The sequence below is a fragment of the Miniopterus schreibersii genome (genome assembly GCF_964146895.1).
Source record: "Miniopterus schreibersii genome assembly, chromosome: 5".
Lineage (NCBI taxonomy): Eukaryota > Metazoa > Chordata > Mammalia > Chiroptera > Miniopteridae > Miniopterus > Miniopterus schreibersii.
Window position 1 is genome coordinate 85887756 of NC_138106.1, and position 21199 is coordinate 85908954.

The 21199-nt window shown below is 37.8% G+C and overlaps 1 protein-coding gene across 1 annotated transcript in view; it reads left to right on the forward strand.

Moving 5' to 3' along the window:
• Nucleotides 1-2560: 2560 nt before the first annotated feature.
• The window catches only part of LOC308557304 (phospholipid scramblase family member 5), a 33615-nt gene continuing 14976 nt past the window's right edge, over nt 2561-21199 (forward strand). The window contains exons 1-4 of the mRNA XM_081137659.1: nt 2561-2761; nt 8390-8454; nt 14070-14233; nt 20343-20385. Coding sequence (XP_080993785.1) covers nt 8442-8454; nt 14070-14233; nt 20343-20385 — 220 coding nt within the window. The 5' untranslated portion in view covers nt 2561-2761; nt 8390-8441. The remainder of the gene's footprint in view (nt 2762-8389; nt 8455-14069; nt 14234-20342; nt 20386-21199) is intronic.

A 21199-nucleotide genomic window follows, 5' to 3' on the forward strand; every position in this document is an offset into this window, starting at 1 on the left:
GGGCCAATAGCAATCAAGACTCAATTGCAACAAGAGGGGACACATAACCCACACAAGGGACATTTCTAGAGTACTCAGCTCAGGTGATCAAAGAGCCTATGCCAGTAGGTCCTACAGGACATCTATTATATAAGGCTACCTACCACATGAAGATTTGGAGCCATAAAAGAACTATCTAAAACATAGAAACAAACACAAAGTGGTAGCCAAAATGGAAACACTAAGAAACAGGCCCCGAGTGAAAAAAACAGGAGAACTCTCCAGAAAAAGAGCTAAGTGAAATAGAGGCAAGCAATTTATGAGCTATAAAATTCAAAGTAATGGTAATAAGGGTGCTCAAGAAACTTAGTGAGAACTACCCCAGAATGAAAAAGGGCATGTAAACCATGAAAAAGAACTGATTAGAAATGAAGAATACAATACCCGACATCAAGAATACACTGGAAGGAAAAAAAGTAGGTGAGCTGAAGAAGATGACTGAATCAGCTATTTGGAAAACAAGGTAGGAAAAAAGCACCCAATTAGAGCAGCAAAAAGAAAACAGAATTTTTAAAAATGAGGATAGCTTAAGGGACCTTAGGGGCAATATAAAGTGTAAAACTTCTGCATCATAGACCCAGAAGGAGAAGAAAGAGAGCAAAAGATAGATAATCTATTTGAAGAAATAAAGACCAAAAACGTCTCTAACCTGCTGAAGGAAAAAGAAACACAAGTCCAGGAAATGCAGAGTCCCAATCAAGATGAACCCAGAGGCCCAAACCCAGACGCATCATAATGAAAATGGGAAAGGTTAAAGACAAAGAGAGAATCTTAAAAGCCGCAAGAGAAAGGCAATGAGTTACCCACAAGGGAGCTCCCATAAGACTGTCAGCTGATTTCTCAACATAAACATTTCAGGACAGAAGGGATTCTCATGAAATATTCAAAGTGATGAAAAGCCAGGACCTACAACCAAGACTACTTCACTCAGCAAGACTATCATTTAAAATTAAAGGAGATATAAAGAGTTTTCCAGACAAGAAAAAGCTAAAGTGGGTGGTTACCGTCAAACCTGTATTACAAGAAATGTTAAAGGGCCTGCTTTAAGAAACAGAAGAGAAAAAAAACAGGAACACACTAGAAAGAATAAAATGGGAATAAGTCCGTACCTACCAATAATCACTTTAAATGTAAATGGGATTAAATGCTCCAATCAAAAGACATTAAGTAACTGAATGGGCGTGAAAGCAAGACCCATATATATTCTTTCCTCAAGAGACCCAACTCAGAACAAAAGATACACAAGAACTAAAAGTAAAGGAATGGGTAAGAATATTTCAAGCAAATGGAACTATTTACAAAGGCTGAAGTAGCAATATTTATAACTCAGAAAATAGACTTTCAAACAAAGGCTATCATAAGAGACAAAGCAGACACTACATAATGATCAAAGGAGTAATCCAAAGAAAGGATATAACCCCTGTAAACATTTATGCACCCAACATAGGAGCACCTAAATATGTGAAGCAAATCTTGATCGACATAAAGGGAGAGATCAACAGGAATATATGTAAGGGAAAACATAAGATTAACAAACAATTTTTAATCTGTCACCAGCCAAGTACTTATTCTTGCTGGATAAACAGACTAGGATTTCTAAACCTGAAACAGCAGCCACGAGCCACATGTGGATACTGATTACTTAAAAACTGGCTAGTGCCACATTTTGAAATGTTGGAAATAGCTGGTTAAATAAAGTATATTATTTAAATTAATTTTACCTGATTCTTTTTATATCTTAATGTGGCTCCTAGGAAATTTTAAATTACATATGTGCTCAAAATATATTTCTATTGACAGCGGTACACTAGAATCTATTTAGTAACTTGAGAAAAACATGACTAAGGGGATTCCAAAAGAAAAAAATAAAACTATACAAAATATAAATGGACTTCACTTTAAGCAAGCACAGAATTATTCCAGTTGTGCCAAAAATACAATAGCATACTTTCACACCTTATTCAAATCACGGCTGACTTTAACTTGAATTTAGGAGCAAGATCATAATTCTCATCCATTTTTCAGACTAAATAATCAAAGGAACATGACCCAAACCAAAAACAATGTTTTTGGTGACATCTTTTCTATCATCTTTTCTAACATTTCATGAATGCTTACAGTGGGTCAGGGCCTGCATTAGGCAACAGTAAGAAAAGGAATGTAGACAAATAACAAAAACAGGCCTCACTTGCCAACTCCCCTCCAGTGAAGCACCCCTCTCCATGGCACACAGGACACACCTACGCTTCGAGCCACCATTCAGCAAGGCGTGTATTCAATGCGGTAACATTTTCTCAAGGATCTGGCCTATAAATAGCATCAGAAGAAAGCACTGAACATGCAGTATTAAGTCTAAATTAACTCTAATGTACTTTGTCTATATGTTTCATGTATTTTTCCTATAATAAATATCTCAATTTCGTGGGAACTTTGCTCTTGGGGAGATCCAAGGTTGCGGACGCTTACTTTCAAAGCTGGAACTGTGAAGAAAATATTCTGCACAAAACAACCAGTGTACTGCAGAGCGCAGGGGTCTGCAGCTGCACCAGCTGCGCCTGACATGACTGCCATCTACAAAGCAGCTGCATGCAGAGCGTCGCCGAGCTGTCTGCTGCAGCTACCAAAGGGCCTGGGGCAGCATTTGGGAGATGTCTGAAGATACAGGCAGATGTTGCGAAGACCAAGTGACCACACTGAGCAAGGCCAAGAACCAAGGAACAAGGTAAGTATATTAAAATAATGGTAGAACGAGAGATTTTCAAAATGAGAAAGTAGTTCTTGGTGGGGAACATTGGGGTGTCTGAAGATTTTTAGTGTCTTCTTAATTCTCCCTCTCAATCTAGCTCCAATTTCATCTCCCTCTCTCTCTCTCTCATATATATATAGATATATAAACTGTATACTGAATGATTATAAAGTCAGTGTTTATTAACATACAGTTCATTTTAAAATTTTAAAGCATCTACAGAAACGAATTATTTTTTTTGTCAATGCCCGTTTTCAAACTGATGACTCTTCCGGTCCAGGCACTGCTGATAACTCGAAGCAATGGAATCGCAAACATTAAGAATCATTTTGTTCAGTATTTGCATGCCCTCGATTTATCAACTGTTGCCTGTTTTGTACCATAAACTTTATCTTTTATGTATCTCCATTAAAAAGTCTAATGGATAAATTTTTTGTTTAAAGCTTAGTCTGGCTTCACCTGTTATTTCAAATCAGTTACACCTGAAAAGGAGAGAAACGGGACTGGACTGCTCAGGAGTGCACAGGCCTCTAATTAGGCTTCTTTTGCATATCATCTCGGCAAACGGGACCCCTCTTGATATATTTGCTCCAGAACCAGTTTACCTTAGTTTCACAGATTCTTCTTCTCTGTATCCAGAATTCTTTTCCTTTTTTCTAGTTTTTTGGATGGATATCTTTTTAAGTAGGCAGAAAAAGAGGGGTGAGAAATTCATCTCTTTGTAACAGCTAAGAAGCATGATCCAGTTTACTATCCTTTCATTATTTAAGAAAGGGTATCTGAACTGTTATTGTTTTTCTGTTTTAAAGGGACAGAGGAAAAAGAAAACTTAGACGTGTGTGAAACAAAAAATTGTTCATTTGAATGATGAATTAATTACCGGTTCTAATTAGCTTTATTTTACAAAGCGAGAATGACTTACATCATTTTATTTTTGGAGGGGGTAACTTACTCTTAATTTAAAAAAAATAAACAGAATGTTGTGCCCCTGTATTGTGATGCTCCTCTGGAGTACCTGTTCCCCCAGGGTGGAAGCTATATCATTGTATCTTAGTATACTCTATAATGCTCTGCTTATAGTAAAAAGTTAATAAATGATTTTTGAATGAATGGATGAAGCAATGTATCAAAAGAACAGGTTTGAATAAAATAGTAAAAAAAAAAAATGCATTTTGATAGGTGGTTTGCAAAGTGTGATAAGTGGCTTCCTAAATAAGAGTCGCACATTCCCAGGGAGGAAACATCCACATTTACATTAAAGGATCAGATGTTTCATATCTGATAATGTAGTTATAAATCAAATGACTTGAAAAAAACATTTATAAAAACAATATATCTCCCCGTATTTGTTTTATCTTCTTCATTAATTTCTTTGTATACCCCCTGCTTTGTTTCACAAAAATTTAGTACAAGAAATTATAAATGCAGACGTAAGGCTTATGCAGGGAAATGTATGCCTCACAGGCTGCCTGGCGGCATGGTTCACATTTAGGAGGTCATGCCATGGGACTCACTGAATGGAAGGAGCTCTTTTATCACCAAGTTATAGTCCATTTGCAAGCCATTTCCTACCTGTAGCATTACTTTCCTAACCAGCTATTTATAAAACTTGCTGTTAGTTATTCTGACATGACAGAGCGTGATTGGAAGAGCAGAAAACAAGCACACACAAAGGTGTTTACATTACTAAGATGGTAATGAAAGACCCCTGGACGCTGCCTTCTCAGAAATTTGTATTTGGGTGTCCCCTTTTGATTTCCCACTGTACTAACCAAGCCCGTTTTGAAAGGGATATGTGGAAAAGGAATGCCTGTCTATTACTGTTACTTGTAAATTGGTACAAGCACACTGGAGATGTATTCAATAACATCTGGTAAAGATGAAGATCTTCATACCCCATAAGCCAGCATTTCCTTTCCAGATATATACCTTCAAAGGACAGCTACACATGTGCATAAGAGCCATTGCCTCACAAATGGAAACAATCCAAATATCCATTAAAGGGGCAATGACCAAAAATTGTAGTTATTATATCCATAAAATATAATAACATGCAGTGGCTGAAAACAATTGTCATTTTATGCATTACCATGAATTTTTAAAAGTGTAATTTCAAGTGAATAAATTGGATTTTAGAATTTTACCAAAATAATATTTATATAAATAAGAAAAATAAATAAGTCTCTCGCATTTCTCTATATATTTGATTATATAAGGACATATACATTTATATATGTATGTATATGTATACATACAGTTCAGGAACACATAATTTTATAGTAAAAGCAAAGGCAGACTAACCATAAAACTATTTAAATATTTTAAGACTAGTTCATCCCAGCCTTTGGTCCTGAGTCCTGCCCGGGCCTGTAGGCTAGCGTCTTACTCCATTCCCATCCCTGTCCCAGGGGGTGCCACCCGGAACACATTGCTGTCCTTGTTTTGTTTTATAACAGGAATCACTCTATAGATTTAAATGAATTGACAGTCTCTTCCTTTGTACTAAGGCTGTTTTGGGGAGCCTTTTCCATCGTAAAATTTAAGTCAAATATCTAACTGTTAACTAAGTAACAGGGAGGTTGGGATGACAATGTAACACTGAATGAACAGACCTTCAGAAACAGCGATGGCAAGCCCTGCAAAGGGGCCACAGGCAGGAGACGACTGTGGTGAGATTATGATGCAGTTTCTCCTATTTCCTCCTACCTAAAACAGAGGACAGTGAGGGTGCAGGGGCCCCTCCTTCGGGAGGGACAGGGACAGGCAAAGCAGACAGCCCTGAGGGAGGAGGGCCAGCAGCAGGGCAGGCTCAGCAGAGAGGGCGCGGGCGTGGCCTGCGCCGTGTGTGCCACGCTCCCTGTAAGTGTCCTTTCCCGCAGGGCAGTCCCGCTGTGCTCCCTAGAGCCTGGGGCTCTGTCTCCTAGACATGCCCACCTGGCATTGCTGGGTTTCCTGGGATCAAGCGAGTGGACCAGCAACCTGCAACCTGACGGCCAAGTGAAACTGCCACTCCACTGCCACTGCCACTCCACTGCCACTCCACTGCCACTGCCACTGCCACTCCACTGCCACTCCACTGCCACTCCACTGCCACTCCACTGCCACTGCCACTCCACTGCCACTCCACTGCCACTCCACTCCACTGCCACTCCACTGCCACGGCCACAGCCACTCCACTGCCACTGCCACTCCACTGCCACTCCACTCCACTGCCACTCCACTGCCACTGCCACTCCACTGCCACTCCACTGCCACGGCCACAGCCACTCCACTGCCACTCCACTGCCACTCCACAGCCACTCCACTGCCACTGCCACTCCACTGCCACGGCCACAGCCACTCCACTGCCACTCCACTGCCACGGCCACAGCCACTCCACTGCCACTGCCACTCCACTGCCACTCCACTCCACTGCCACTCCACTGCCACTCCACTCCACTGCCACTCCACTGCCACTGCCACTCCACTGCCACTCCACTGCCACGGCCACAGCCACTCCACTGCCACTCCACTGCCACTCCACAGCCACTCCACTGCCACTGCCACTCCACTCCACTGCCACTCCACTGCCACTCCACTCCACTGCCACTGCCACTGCCACTCCACTGCCACTCCACTCCACTGCCACTCCACTGCCACTCCACTCCACTGCCACTCCACTGCCACTCCACTCCACTGCCACTGCCACTGCCACTCCACTGCCACTCCACTCCACTGCCACTCCACTGCCACGGCCACTCCACTGCCACTGCCACTCCACTGCCACTCCACTGCCACGGCCACTCCACTGCCACTGCCACTCCACTGCCACTCCACTGCCACTGCCACTCCACTGCCACTCCACTGCCACTGCCACTCCACTGCCACTCCACTGCCACTGCCACTCCACTGCCACTGCTTGAAAAGCCCAGGGCTTCATGTGCAGAGCTGAGGCTGCTGTGACCGTTCTGAGCGGTAAATGGTGTCCTGGTTCTTCCGCCCAGGCAGGAGGTGTTGGGACAGCAGGACCGAGAGCCGTGAAGGCCAAGGGCAGCAGCCGGGAGAGGAGGTGAGGCCAGCTCCTGGAGAAACGTCACGGGGAGGAGCTCAGGCTAACAGGACGCGGGGACACCCCAGAGGTCCATTCGGGAACGTTTGCGGCCCTCTCCTTGGGAAAGGCTGGCAAACGGGAGTGGAGGGCAGGGGAGATGAAACCTCGGGTGGGTGTCTGCTGAGCCTTTGGCAGGACCGAGGGAGAAAGCATGAAAGAGAAACGGACAGAGTCTAATCTTTACCCAGGTAGATGGCCTGGAAAGTCTCCATTGCAGGTTAAATAATCAGATTCCATCCATCAGTTACAAGGCCAATACAAATACATAGGTGGTTGGTTTTGTACAGGTCAAAATATACATTTAATTCACTTAGATTTTCATTTTTTAACTTCAAAATTGGTGCTATCTATAGAAAGTCAAAATTAACTGGTCCATTACAGCCATAATTTAAAATACCAGGTTTGACAGTGTTGACATCAGTTTAGTTTCTTTAGAATAAAGAGTTTCCAAATGCCCATGACAGACATTAAGAAAGTTAGCAAACATATAATTTAGTTTAAAAATACTGATCATGTTTATACACCTTTCCTGCAACTCATATGGCAGCTCTTTTTAATCCCATACATTTCAAAACAACAATAATAAAAAGAAATCTCTCTTTGCCAAATAAGAAGAACCTAAACTTTTGGCTATCTGCAACCTGTGAGGCTCACTTTATAATTTTTCATCATTCTTTATGCCTTTTCAGACTGCTCAACTATTTTTAGAAGTAGACAGTGTTCCCCATAATGCAGTATATCCTGCAAGTTCAACCTTTGCAAATTGTGCCATCCAGGGCAACTGACGTGTGAGCAAATTTCCATGGTCACCTGGTCAGCTCCTTTAGAAATGTGAGCTGGCTAGTCAAGGTTTCAGTGCTTTTTCCCCCTCTGTATGCAATGCAGTTAAGTATCACCTGCATGTTTCAATGAACTGCAAGGTTATTGAAGGTTTGTATTTTCAAATGCTTCTGATTCATCAAATCCAATTAAAAATGAAAATAAAGATTTATTTATGTACATAAATAGGAGGGAATAGATACTCTTTTTGTTTTGCGGGGAGACAATAGGTATAAATCTCGAGAGAAAAATAAGAAAGTTGGTGTGCAAATATTTTCAAAATATAAAAACGTGTACTTAGAACTGTCAGGAACTTATACATGATAGACCATTTTATCATAGACTCTGGCACTGGAGATTTCTAGAAACCAGAGAAATAGAATATGTCTAATGTATAGTGAATGCAAAAGTATATATTCCAAGGAATACAAAACTAAGTGGAAACAAGATTTTCAAAATGAGTGTTATATATTTTCCTTCTGGCTTTTTAAATTTTTAAATTGTTCCTTCAGCCACCAAGTGATTTGATAGTTTCTGAGTAGCGTTTACCTTTGGTGGTAGCTTCATCTTCCCTGTTGTTCAAAGTGGTAGAACACAGGTGGTGCTCCCTTCCTCTGTTATTTGTAAGCTGGCATGGAGCAGAAGGATACCTTCTGAAGTTTTATTTGTGCTGTGTTTTCTCTCGCTGCAACAAGAGAAGCCTTTCTTTTAACCTGAATGCTTTGAAGAAGTGACTCACAAATCTTCATGGCCTCTAAAGGTAAGAGTAATATAGCCGGCTAAAGAACGTTTCTTTATATTATGACTAAAAATCTAGAGGTTGATACTTTTAAACCTGCCATTTGTCTCTTTTAAACATTAGAATTTTTAAATTTTAACTCTGAGGAGCATGTTGCATTAAATTAAAAAAAAATAACAACACTATCTGATAGAATGTGAAAGTTAAGCTGTACAGTGTCTTGGTTATCATATAGACAGTGAATTAATAAGAAAATCTTCATAGCAAAATCTGGAATGGAAATATTTAATGTCAAACACAAGGGCAGGTTGATCTTCCAAGTTTAAAGGGATTTGAAGAAAACTTTTCACACATAAGTTAAAAAGTGTTACAGTTCAGTATTTTTAAATTTCCCATTTGTTATTTAAAATATGTGATGCAGTCATTTATTATAATGAATTCAACATGTGTTATTGGTAAATCTTAAAAATTTAATGAACTATGAAGCAAAAAACTTGCAAAATTACTTTGATAGTAAATTATATATATAATATGCAAATATATATATACATATATATGTGCAAACAAAAAATAACTAATTTAAGCAAGCAGATTAATTAGCTACTGGAGGAGGGAGATGGTAAGTTTTTTCCTCAAATCCCTGAAATTGTATAAATATCATTAATGTTGTCTAACTTTCCTTACTTTAAAGAACTTCTCAAAAAGATAAGAGATGTGGTTGTTTTTTAAGGTAGTGGATTGCAACGTTACTAAAAACACTTGTGAAATTACATAAAAATGAAATTGCAGTGCATTTTTCATTCCATTATCAAAACAAGCCATTAAACTCTAAGATATATTGAAAAGTTTTCATCATGAAAAATTATGATTAGTAATTAGTGGAAACCTAACCTAGTTACAAACAGGATAACAGAGTCCACCAATCTAAAATATCCTAAATTAAATTAATGATCCATTTAAAGAAACACGTATGCTTCTTTGCTTCTTTTATCAAAATACACTTTGGATACTATTTAATATGGAACAGGAAAGGTAACTTTTTAGTTTCCATCAACATTTAATGTACACCAGTCCCTGAGTACCACTGGACAAGCTCAAACAAATTGTAAAATATAAACATGAGACATCAAAATCATTCATTTTCATATGTTTGCTTCATTTTTATACTGAAGACAAACAAAAAAATCTTGATGAGTCTTTTCTTTCATTTAATACTAACACTAACACTCAGGTCAAAACACTTCATCACTTTATAAAACAGGAGTTACAGAACAACCATAGCCTGGAAGGTAAAGAGTTGCGGAGTACTTGAAATATTTATGAGCTAGTTATACATTTTTAAAACAGTAGATAGAAATTCAAAGCCAGGTGGAAATTCAAAGGACTTTCTGCTTTATCTGGTGGTCTGAGTCTTTGAAGAAACTTGTGACTAGAAAGCAACACTATGATCAAAATATGATTAACTGACCAAGAAAGCAGGGAAGTCCATTAATGATAAGTGTCCAACACTAACTTAGAGGTAAAACTTTGGATGGAAAACCAACCTCCCGAAACTTACTAAAAATAACACACGAAGTGGACGAAACCTCAGCTAGAGACCGTGTACTGCTTAAAGGGAGCAAGAATGAAGGGTCCTTTTGAATTAGAAATCACATTTGAGGTAGCAAGTTGGATTATCATCATTATTTACTTAAACATTTTTGTGGACAGTTTTCTTCAGATATATTTAAAGACATTATTTGTAACGTCATGAATGTTCTCTGGCCCAAGACACTCTATTGGCAGTGACCATTTTCCCAGGGGTACAGGCTCATTGGACGTTTCAAACACTTTATAGGCGGTTCAGTTGACACCACTAAACTGAAGGACAGTCTGAATACTAGATATCATCAGAACCGAAGAATTATTTGTGTGGTTTGCAGTCCCCTCTTAGTGTAAATAAACACAATTTAAAAACAGGCTGGTATCAAACTAAGTTTTAAGTCTGAGAAAAACAGGTTTCCCAAGGTGATCAAAACTGAACAAGGGCGCTCTCTAAGGGCTGCTCCAACGTGAAGTGAAATCCCAGAGAGGAAGCAAGTGACCTCAGAACAGGGATCCCAACAGTCGACCTACTGAGGCTAGATCATGAATGAAGACGTTGGCCGTGGTCCACTCTGGGCCCCAAGTGTATTAATTCCTCCGGGCCTGCTGTGAGGTCTGAGAACCTACATAGACCTGGGTCGGGAATGTAGAGCCCCTTGCAAGACACTCAGTGACCTCCAGCGTTTTGTTTCAGCAGACATAGGTTACAAGATAAAATCAGAGTAATTTACTAATCTTCTTTACAGTAATTGTCAATGAGGGAGGATCTGATAATCTTCTACCAGCTATTTTTAGAAATGGATTCCTACCGTGTTTTTCTAAATGAAGGATAAGGTGTCCTTCAGTAAAGTGTATAATGAGCCCGGCCGGGCGTGGCTCAGCAGTTGAGCGTCCACCTAGGATCCAGGTGATCGGGGTTCGATTGCAGGTCAGGGCACAGGCCCGGGTTGCGGGCTCGATCCCCAGTCGGGGGCAGGCAGGAGGCAGCCGATCAGTGACTCTCTCATCGTTGATGTTTCCTTCTCTCTCTCTCCCTCTCCTTTGCTCTCTCTGAAATCAATAAAGATATTAAAAAAAAAAAAAAGTTATAATGAGCACCCAACTTAAGCTCTACGGTTTTTAAATAAGATATACTTGTGTAACTACCACCAAGATTGAGATACAGAACATTTCTGGCACCTCATGAAGTTCCCTTTCCAGGCAATACCTCCACTCCCAAAAAGAAGCACTATTCTGGATTTTATCATCATAATTGAGTTTTCCCTAGATCACAATTTTGCCTGTATGTTTCTCTGAAAGTCAATGACAACAGTGCTTTTGGCACCAATGCTGAAGAAGAGATGTTTGCCGCCTGTTATTTTTCAGTTGTTATTGCTACTCCGGCCATTAGCTCCTCTCCCAAATCGGACATGGTGCTACATAGTCTTGCTCTCAGGTTACACCCTGGGGTCCCATTCAGGCTCCTTCTCAAGAGCAAGAGGAGTTAGTTCTAAAGCCTCTCTCCTCTGTGTCTGCCCAGCTCTGAGAGAAGTTCAGGATGGGGTACTGGTGGGGAGCAAACAGCTATGTTATGGGCATGGAGCTCTAGTTTAGTAGGACCAAGTGAAAAGTTTGTTTCCATATGGCCTTATCCCTGAAGCTTGTCCAAATTCTCAACGCCACAGAGCCATACAGATGGCCATCTGTCTTTGACTAGGGGGTTTTTAAATCCCTGTCTAGGTGCTCATCCTGGCTATATTTGAATTCTTTTAATAGTGAGGAACTTAGCATCTCCCAAGACAACACAGTCTTTTTCCAAATTTATTTTTTAGGGATTTAAAAGATCCAGAAAAGTACTCCCCCATCCCCACACACATACACAACTTCCATGAATTTGAGTGTGTCAGTGCTGAAGAGAGACCATTTTAATTCATTGTGAATTCATAGAAGTCACTAAGTTTAGAACATGTGTGAGAATACTTGTTCAAATCTTCATGCAATAGGAACGAACATCTTTCTTATAGTAAAACCAGAACAATTTTCTGGGCCCTTTCCATTCTTCTGTCTTTAGAGCAGTCTGAATTCTTTGTCTTTATAATGGCCCCTCTAATATTTGAAAGGTCATGAACCTTAATCCACACCTACACTAATTCTAAACTGCATAGTGCTGATAAACTAAATGAATGCACATGTGAGAACTTGGTAATTAATGGAGTAATAAAGATGAGACGTAAAAACACTGATAGATTTTGGGGGAAAAATTGTTATTTATTGAGGGAGGTCTCCAAATGGCAATCATATGAGGGGAAAATAATAGTAGAAAGTATAATTTATTCTTTAACAAAGAAGAATATTTTTGTATGCACCACTTATTAGGGCTTATGCACAGTATTACACAAGTTCCAGACTAATGCAGAGTAAATAGCAAATCTCCAGATTTCAATCTAAGAGATCATTGAAATAGCAAAAATTTTACCTGGCAATAATAGAAAAAACAAATGATTCTTGAAAAAAAAAAAAAAAGCCAAACATTATAGAAATCTGTAATTATTTTATCCTTCACAATATTGGGTGAGCTACAAAGTGATTCATATTGTCAAAAAATTTTTTTAGCCTAGGCCAGGTAGCTCAGTTGGTTGGAGCATCTTCCCACTATGCCAAGGTTGCAAGTTCGATCCCCGGTCAGGGCACATACGTAAATCAATCAAGGAATGCATCAATAGATGGAAGAACAAATTGATGTTTCTCTCTCTCTCTACATTCTCTCTCTCTCAATCAATAATTTTTTTAAAATTTTTAATGCTTTTATACAAAATACTGAGAGACCTAAGCTAAATTAGATATTATATTGTCCTTAAGAAGCTGTTAAATTAGTTATGAATATTCTCATAGTATATAGAATTAAACCATTAGTTCTCAAAGTATATCATCAGACCAGCAGCATTAGCTTACCTGGGAACTTTCTAAATGCAAATTCTCAACTACTAAATCAGAAGCTCTGGAGTGGGGCCCAGAAATCTTGTTTTCACAAGCTCTCCAGGTGGTTCTGGTGCAGGCTGAAGAATAAGACCCATAGAATTGAAGCTGGTCATCACAGGACGACTGATAAGGACACAGAATATTCTTCAAAGTATGAGGCAGCCTCATAATATTTGGAGAAAAGAGAATATTCCTTGAAAGTCATAATTATGATTCAAAACCTACATCTAAGGATATCCTTTTATGAGTAGAGAATATTTAGTTTATTTGACCATTTCTTTTCCTTTTGTAGTTTATAATATTTTTAGTGATTGTCTTTTTAATTTTTATTATTATCTTTGTGTTTGAAAGTATTACAGATGTCCCCCCCCCCTTTTTTCCCCATTGACTCCCTCTTCCCTGCTCCCAACCCCTCTCCAGGCCTTCACCACACTATTGTCTGTGTCCATGGGTTATGCATATATGCCTTTAAGTTCCTTGGTTAATCTCTTCCCAACTTCCAAACCCCTCCCCTCTGAGATCCCTCAGTCTGTTCCATGCTTCTATGCCTCTGGATCTATTTTGTTTGTCAGTTTATTTTGTTCATTAGATTCCACCTATGAGTTCATGTGATATCTATCTTTCTCTGACTGGCTTATTTTGCTAAGTATAATAATCCTCAGGTCCCTCCTTGTTGTCTCAAAGGGTAATAGATCATTTTTCACAGCTGCATAGTATTCCATTGTGTAAATGTACCACAGATTTTTATCCATTCATCTGTTGATGGGCATTTGGGCTGTTTCCAGATCTTAGCTATTGTAAATAACGCTGCTATGAAGATATACTTTTTTAGCTCTTTGAACAGAAGTTTTTCAGCCTTCAAAAATATATTTTCTAAAATTGTACTTTGCCCAAGTTATCCAACTTCTCACAACAACTACTAGCAATCTTCTACTCATTTTCTCTGCTTTAGGGGGCAAGTGGTGGTGACAGTGAGGAGGGGAAAATGAAGTAAAGGGGAGCAGGAGAGAATCTACCCACTGAATTAAGAAGTAACAAATATTATAAGAAAAACTCAGTGTAATGGCCTGAATTTAAATTTCATTCTCTTGCAGATCCACCGAACCAAAGAAGTAGAGGTCTGCCTGGTTTTCTTCCTGGAGCTTCAGACCCAGACCACGAGCTTCATGTCTCACCTTCCTATCCAGTGAACCAAGTGTGGCAGCCAGGTCACTCTCCGCCAGGCAGCCTCCCTCCTGGCCTAGAATATTTAAGCCAGGTGTTTTTATTTCTCTATCTCTATACATGTTTCCCCTTAAAAATGAATACAAACGTGGTTTCTTGCTTTTCAACCAAGGTTGAAGGACTTCAACAAATAACTTACTGAAGTGAGAATAGCATTATATACCCTAGAATTATAAATTTTTAAATTTTATGTATTTCTATTTTGAGGGAAGAAATTTATGTTTACATTTATTACCACTTTTAGTTTCTGTGTTTATTTGATAGAGAATGAGACTAAACACTTTTTATTGAGCTACTTAGCATATTCATCCTCCGGCTCACTGCTCAAGGTGTCAGCAAATTAATCTTCAAAGAATTGTCTAATATGTATGTCCAGACACCTACAGCTATTTAATTAAAGAATACTTATTGAGTACTTGCTAAAATCAAGACATATAAAAAGCATAAAACCTATCCCCTTTCACCCAAACATTCTGTAACCTAATTGGCAAGACAAAAAGTACCAGGCTGTGCACCAAAGCCATATAAGAGCACGACTATAATGTGTGCAGGTGCACAGAAGAGAAAAAAGGTTGTTATGCTCGGTGAGAGGCTTCTGCAATGGGCTGAGACTTCAGTGTCTTCAACTGAATCTCAGAAGGTGGGTGAAAATCCAAGGGAAAGCAAACACCAAGTTGATAATATTGTCTTTGACATTGTTGCATCTCCAGGCCAATTTGCGTGAAAAATCATATTATTAACAGATATAGTCACTAGCCATCATTGGAGGGTAAGCCATGATTCTAGCCTTATGATAATTCAGTCAAGGAATGTCATCATCTGAATTATGTGACACATGAATAGCAATTATATTTTTTATATATTATTGTTGCTTTGGTATTTTATTCTACAAAAGATTAGAAATACACTCACACTAATATTGAGATGTCAGCACATCTGCTGCAATTTTCAGCTTGTTTGGCATTCTTTCAAACTATAAAGTCTATCTCCTTTATCAAAATCAAATCTCCGTGTTAATTCCCTTAAGGTACAAGAGATTTCTGTTATGCCTGATAGGGTTTAAGCTGCATGCAGCATATGTTCCTGGGAAAATGTTTATAATTGCAGATGCTTTCTCCAGAAACCCACTGGCAGACAAATGTACTTTAGAGACTGGGGAGCTCAGGGAGATATGTAAAAGAGCTGGGAAAGCTAACCAACCATCTTCCATCTGCAGAAAGGATCAGCTGTAATAGCTGACTAGAGTTGATTAACTGCTGCAAGCTGTTTGGGAACGTTGTCAGACAAGGTTTTGCCAAGGATAAGAGTGATAGACCAGTGCCAGAGGGCTGAGGTTTGATGATCACATATGGTCATCACATATTCTTCTTCCATCCATGAATGATGACACACCCAGAGCCAGATGCTTGACATGAATACATTTTTTTTTCCACATTCAATAAATAGAGATATACACTCACTGGCTTCAGTTCTAAAACAAAGTCAGTTTTCCAAGAATATACCTTTGGCAATATTTTACAGAAAACAAAAATATACCACAAATTGGTGAATATTTACTTCAAAGGTAAAGATAGTTTATTCACTTTTTCCTAAAAGGATACATATTTGTTTTAAAGCAGTGTACATATAATGGGATGAATGACCACTTTAAAAGCTTTATACCACAAGTCTGTAAGAGACATATATAAACTTTTATGCATTAACTTTTACCTAAAAATCATAAGAATTAAGTAAAATTATGAACTTTTGGAAATAGTATATTCTTCAATAAATAAGCAGAAAAATAAACAAAAATATACCAAATTCTCTAAATTAAAAAAATCCAAGTAAATTTTATAAAAATAATCTACTCTCTTTTATTCAAGTCCACACAATCACTATTGAACAACTTTTTTTCATTTACAATTTGTAAATAGATTCCCAGGTATGTCTATAAACATATATATATTATCTATGTATGTGTATATATGCACATATGTGTATATGTTTATGTTTTCCATGTAAGTTAAACCTAAGAATAAAACTAATAGCTTCTCCTTCCAGATAAGATTAGCATGTTCATAATAGTCAAAGACATTTTATTCTACAAGTGTCAAAGGTTAATTATTATAACTTAGTTACCTATAGGTAAGAGCAGTGAGTTATAGTCTACAAAAAATATGTAAAGACTCAGTTTATTTTGAAGTACAGTTGACCCTTGAACAACATGTAGGTTAAGGACACTGACCCCCTGCATAGTCAAAAATCCACGTGTAATTTTGACTTTCCCAAAACTTAGCCTACTATTGACTTACTGATAGCATAGTCAATTAACATAAGTTTGTATGTTGTATGTACTATAAACTGCATTTTTACAATAAAGTAAGCTAGAAAAAAAGAAATGTTATTAAGAAAATCATAAGTAAGAGAAAATACATTAACAATATTTATTTTAAAAATCTACATAAATGGACCCATGCAATTCAAACCTGGGTTGTTCAAGAGTCAACTGTACGTATATTAAATGCAATTACTGAGATCTGGAAACCTAATAAATTATGGAGAAGAATTTATTATTAGCTATATATCCAAGGCTGTCATTAGATACCCATTCTATTGCTTTCATACATCAGGAGTGCTTTCCTTGCCCTAACATCTGAATATATGATTCAATGAAGTTTAAAGTTTAAACTTTACAACAATTCCTAGTTCATCGATTAATAGCAATGGATAGAAAGGGCTCATTTGGACTGTGGTTGATAAGTGGTCTAGGACTAAAAGCAAACTACAAGACCAACCAAAAATGAAACCCTCAAATGCAGGAGGTTTTCTCACAGAGATAGGTCAAATCAAACCAAATGTTATCGCAGAAGATGGGGTGAATATAGGAGTAGAGAAAATATGGAAGAAAGGTATTCAGAAGTCCCATGGTGCACTTAAGAACTGTTTTCCCAGTTTCTAAGGTTAGCCTAGTGATGCCAGTACAGCAGGGTGGAAAGCATATCAAAATTGGCTACGGGACAACCCGGGTTCAAGCCCCAGCCTCACCATCTACAAACAGCAATTCTTGGGCAAACTACTTAATCTGTCTGGGTTTGTTTCCTCACATGTAAAACATAAGGATATTTATCTCTGACTTCTTGTGAGAATTAAATCAGACACTATGTCAAAATATTTAGCACAGTGACTACCTCCGAGTAGTCATTAAATAAACAACTGCTGTTATTAGATGTCACAGAGGTACCATTTCCCTTTCCATTGTGGAGTGGATCTTAGTTGATGGCCTGTCAATCTGAAGACTAAAACTTGATCCATGCATACCACTAATATTTACAGTTCCTAAACTCAAACCTTATTCTTGCCCCCATCCCTAAGTTACTTCTAGATAGATTCACTGCTAAATCATCATGGGTGGCTTTTATGAGGCGTGTGACTTCTCTTCCTAAAGCCCTCCATTTTTCTCAAAAGAAGAGAGCAGAACTAACATCAGTACACTACAAAAAACTGATTATAATTTTTTATTAAATGTATTGGGGTGACATTGGTTAATAAAATTGTATAGGTTTCAAGTGTATAATTCTATGATGTCATCTGTATATTGCATCGTGTGCCCAGCACTGAAAGTCAAACCTCCTTCCATCATCACACAGCCTCCCCCCTCTTCCTTCTGGTAACCACCATGCTATTGCCTCTATGATTTTGTTTGTTTGTTTGTTTGTTTGTTTGTCTTATTTGTTCATTTGTTGCTTTCAGTTTTATATCCCACATGTGAGTGAAATCATTTGGTTCTTAACTTTTTCTGTCTGACTTAATTCGCTTAGCATGATATTCTCAAGGTCCATACAAGTTGTCACAAATGGCAGTTTTTCATCTTTCTTATGGATGAGTGATATGTATCACATCTTCTTCATCCAATCATCTATCAAAGGACACTTCGGCTGTTTCCATGTCTTGGCCAATGTAAATAATGCTGCAATGAACATAGTGGTGCATATATCTTTGAAAATAAATGTTTTCAAATTTTTCAATTAGATACACGGAAGAGGGGTTGCTGGGTCATATGGTAATTCTATTCTTAATTTTCTGAGGAACATCCACAGTGTTTTCCATAGTGGCTGTCCCAGTCTACATTCCCACCAGCAGAGAGTGAGGGTTCCCTTTTCTCCACAACCTCTCCAACACTTGTAATTACTTATCCTGTTCATAACAGCCACTCTAACAGGTGTGTAATGGTATCTCCTTGTAGTTTTGTGTGTGTGTTTTATTACAATATATCTTTATTGATTTCAGAGAGAGGAAGGGAGAGGGAGAGAGAGAGAAACATCAATGATGAGAGAGAGTCATTGATCGGCCACCTCCTGCACTCCCCCCACCAGGGATAGAACCTGCAACCCAGGTTGCATGTGTCCTGACAGGGAATCAAACCTCAGTCTCCTGGATCATAGGTCGATGCTCAACCACTGAGCCATGCCGGCCGGGCTCCTTGTAGTTTTGATTTCCATTTTCCCTAATAGCTAATGAAGTTGAGCACCTTTTCATTTATCTGTTGGTCATTTTTGTCCTCTTGGGAGTAGTATCTGTTCAGGTCCTCTTCCCATTTTTTAATTGGATTGTTTGTTTTATATTGTTGAGTTTTATGAGTTCTTTATATATTTTGGACATTAACCCCTTGTTGGAGCTGTTATTTGCAAATATCTTCTCCCATTTGGTAGATTCTAATTTTTTAATTGCCAGAATTGTTAAACTGGGTTTTAGAATATCTTAAGTCATAAATTATTTTTTGAAAACATTTTTTTATAAATCTTAAAAAAAGAGGTCACATGCACACTTTTATCAATAACAAGATTTGAATTAAAGAAATGATATTAGTTTAACCTCCACTTTAGTATATACAAGGAGAATGAAGGAAATCACCTCACTTCCAGCTTTCTGGGTTCTGATGTCCAATCAATGCCAAATATTAGTAATGACTACTTCAGTTTAACAGTCACATGTGAGTTTTTTAAAGTAAACTTAAAGGCAAAATAGAAAACTAAACATTAGGAAAGACAAATGATCAGCATTATATTCAGTGTTTGTCTTTAACTACTGACTGTCAAATTTAAAATATATACAAATACAATTCATTCATTCTAAAAACATATTTTCAATATTTTCTTTAAAAAACAATTTGCATTGTCTTTTTAATATAGTCATTTCTCAATTGTATGAATACTTTATCCTTGTAAATTGATTTCATTTCTAATTACATAAGGCAAATTTAATTGTCATGCATTTAGTGACATAACTCTTATTCTGCTTAACTTGATACTTTGTCAGCATCTGCAGGATTTCTGTTTTTTTCTAGTCCAAAGGAAGGTGTGAATGAGAAAATTTTCCAGGATAAGTTCTTTCTGCTGTAACAAAGACGTATTATCACTGAGGGCAATAGGGCTGCATGACCCGGTGGGAGTAAAGTTAGGCAGGGGTGGGAGGAGGGGCCAGACATTCAGATCCTTCTTGTTTTATTTCATTTCCTTATAACAAGAAAGGGGGGTCAACTTTTATTTTATTTTATTTTAAATGTATCTTTATTGATTTCACAGAGAGGAAGGGAAAGAGAGAGAGAGAGAGAGAAACATCAATGATGAGAGAGAGTCATTGATCGGCTGCCTCCTGCAGGCCCCCCACTGGGGATCGAAACTGCAACCCGGGCATGTGCCCTGACCGGAAATTGAATCTCAATCTCCTGAATCTTAGGTCAATGCTCCACCACTGAGCCACACCCAGCCAGGCAAGGTGGGGGGGGGGGGGTTAACTTTTAAAACATCATAGGCATTATTATTCAGAGATTGTTTAAAAATCTTCTCAAAGTATTGTTTCCAACAGCTACTCTTTAATCCCATTACCACAGAAAGAAAACATAGTTAACCACAGTTTCTGTTTATATTCTGGGCAATTCTGTTTTGGAACTTTCAAGGTTCTTATAATTTTTAATTTTCACTTGAATAAAAAACTTTTACTTTTTTATCATAAAATATGAGCTGTATTCAACTGTTTCGATAATAGAGAACATAAAAATCACCTAATTTCATATAGTCTAGTAAACAGGTTAAAAATATCTCCAAACGTTTTCAAAGTGTTGTGATAATATTTTTTATTTCCTTTATGTCACCCTTTCACAGTTAGACCTGATAATTATACACCAGCAGGTGGAGCTTCTCGGAAGTAAGTATATTCTCTACTTATTAAAGTTGTTGAAAATATTCTACGTTTCAGAAGTTCCTTTACATCTAAATATTTTATAAAGAATCAAGTTTAATGTTTAGAACAGCTTTAGGTCAAAAAGAGTGCTATTTTATTTTTTAAAAATAAACATTGAAAGTAAAATTATTAGGCTGAATAAATAAACCTAAAAGCATAAAACTCCCCAAGTCTTGGTGGTATTGCCATTAGAAATCTAACATTATTTTTAATCTTAAAATAAAGAAAAGATATGTGATCATTTCTATGGTTGCTAATACATTACGTTTTTCTTAACAGTTCCAGGAATAGAAATCAAGTTGGAGACTAAATTTCTAAAAAAATTTATCAAAACAAAATTTCACTGTTTTATCATTTCATCAGTGATTCACAAATGGGCAAATTATTTAACAATAAACAAAATTACAAGTATGACTAACTGAATGCAATTACTTGAGTATTTTTTGTTCTTAACATACTGTATCATTTCTAAAACATGTCAAAATTGAAATAGCAGGATAGCATACAGCTGTAGATATACTACCAGACAGAGATTTTAGACAAAATTCTCACTATCATATGATTTGTCCCAATAATTTCATACCAATGACAGAATTTTTATTTCAGTACAGCATTAGATTATTCATTACAGCATTACTTTCTTAGTTGATGAGTGGAATTGCATGTTTCCAAGGGGATCATGTATCTAGAATCAAACTTTATTAATTGCGCAGCTTGGTTCTCAGAGTTTAGTTTGACTTCCATGGAAAAGTCCTCAAGTTTTAGAGCACAGAAGTAG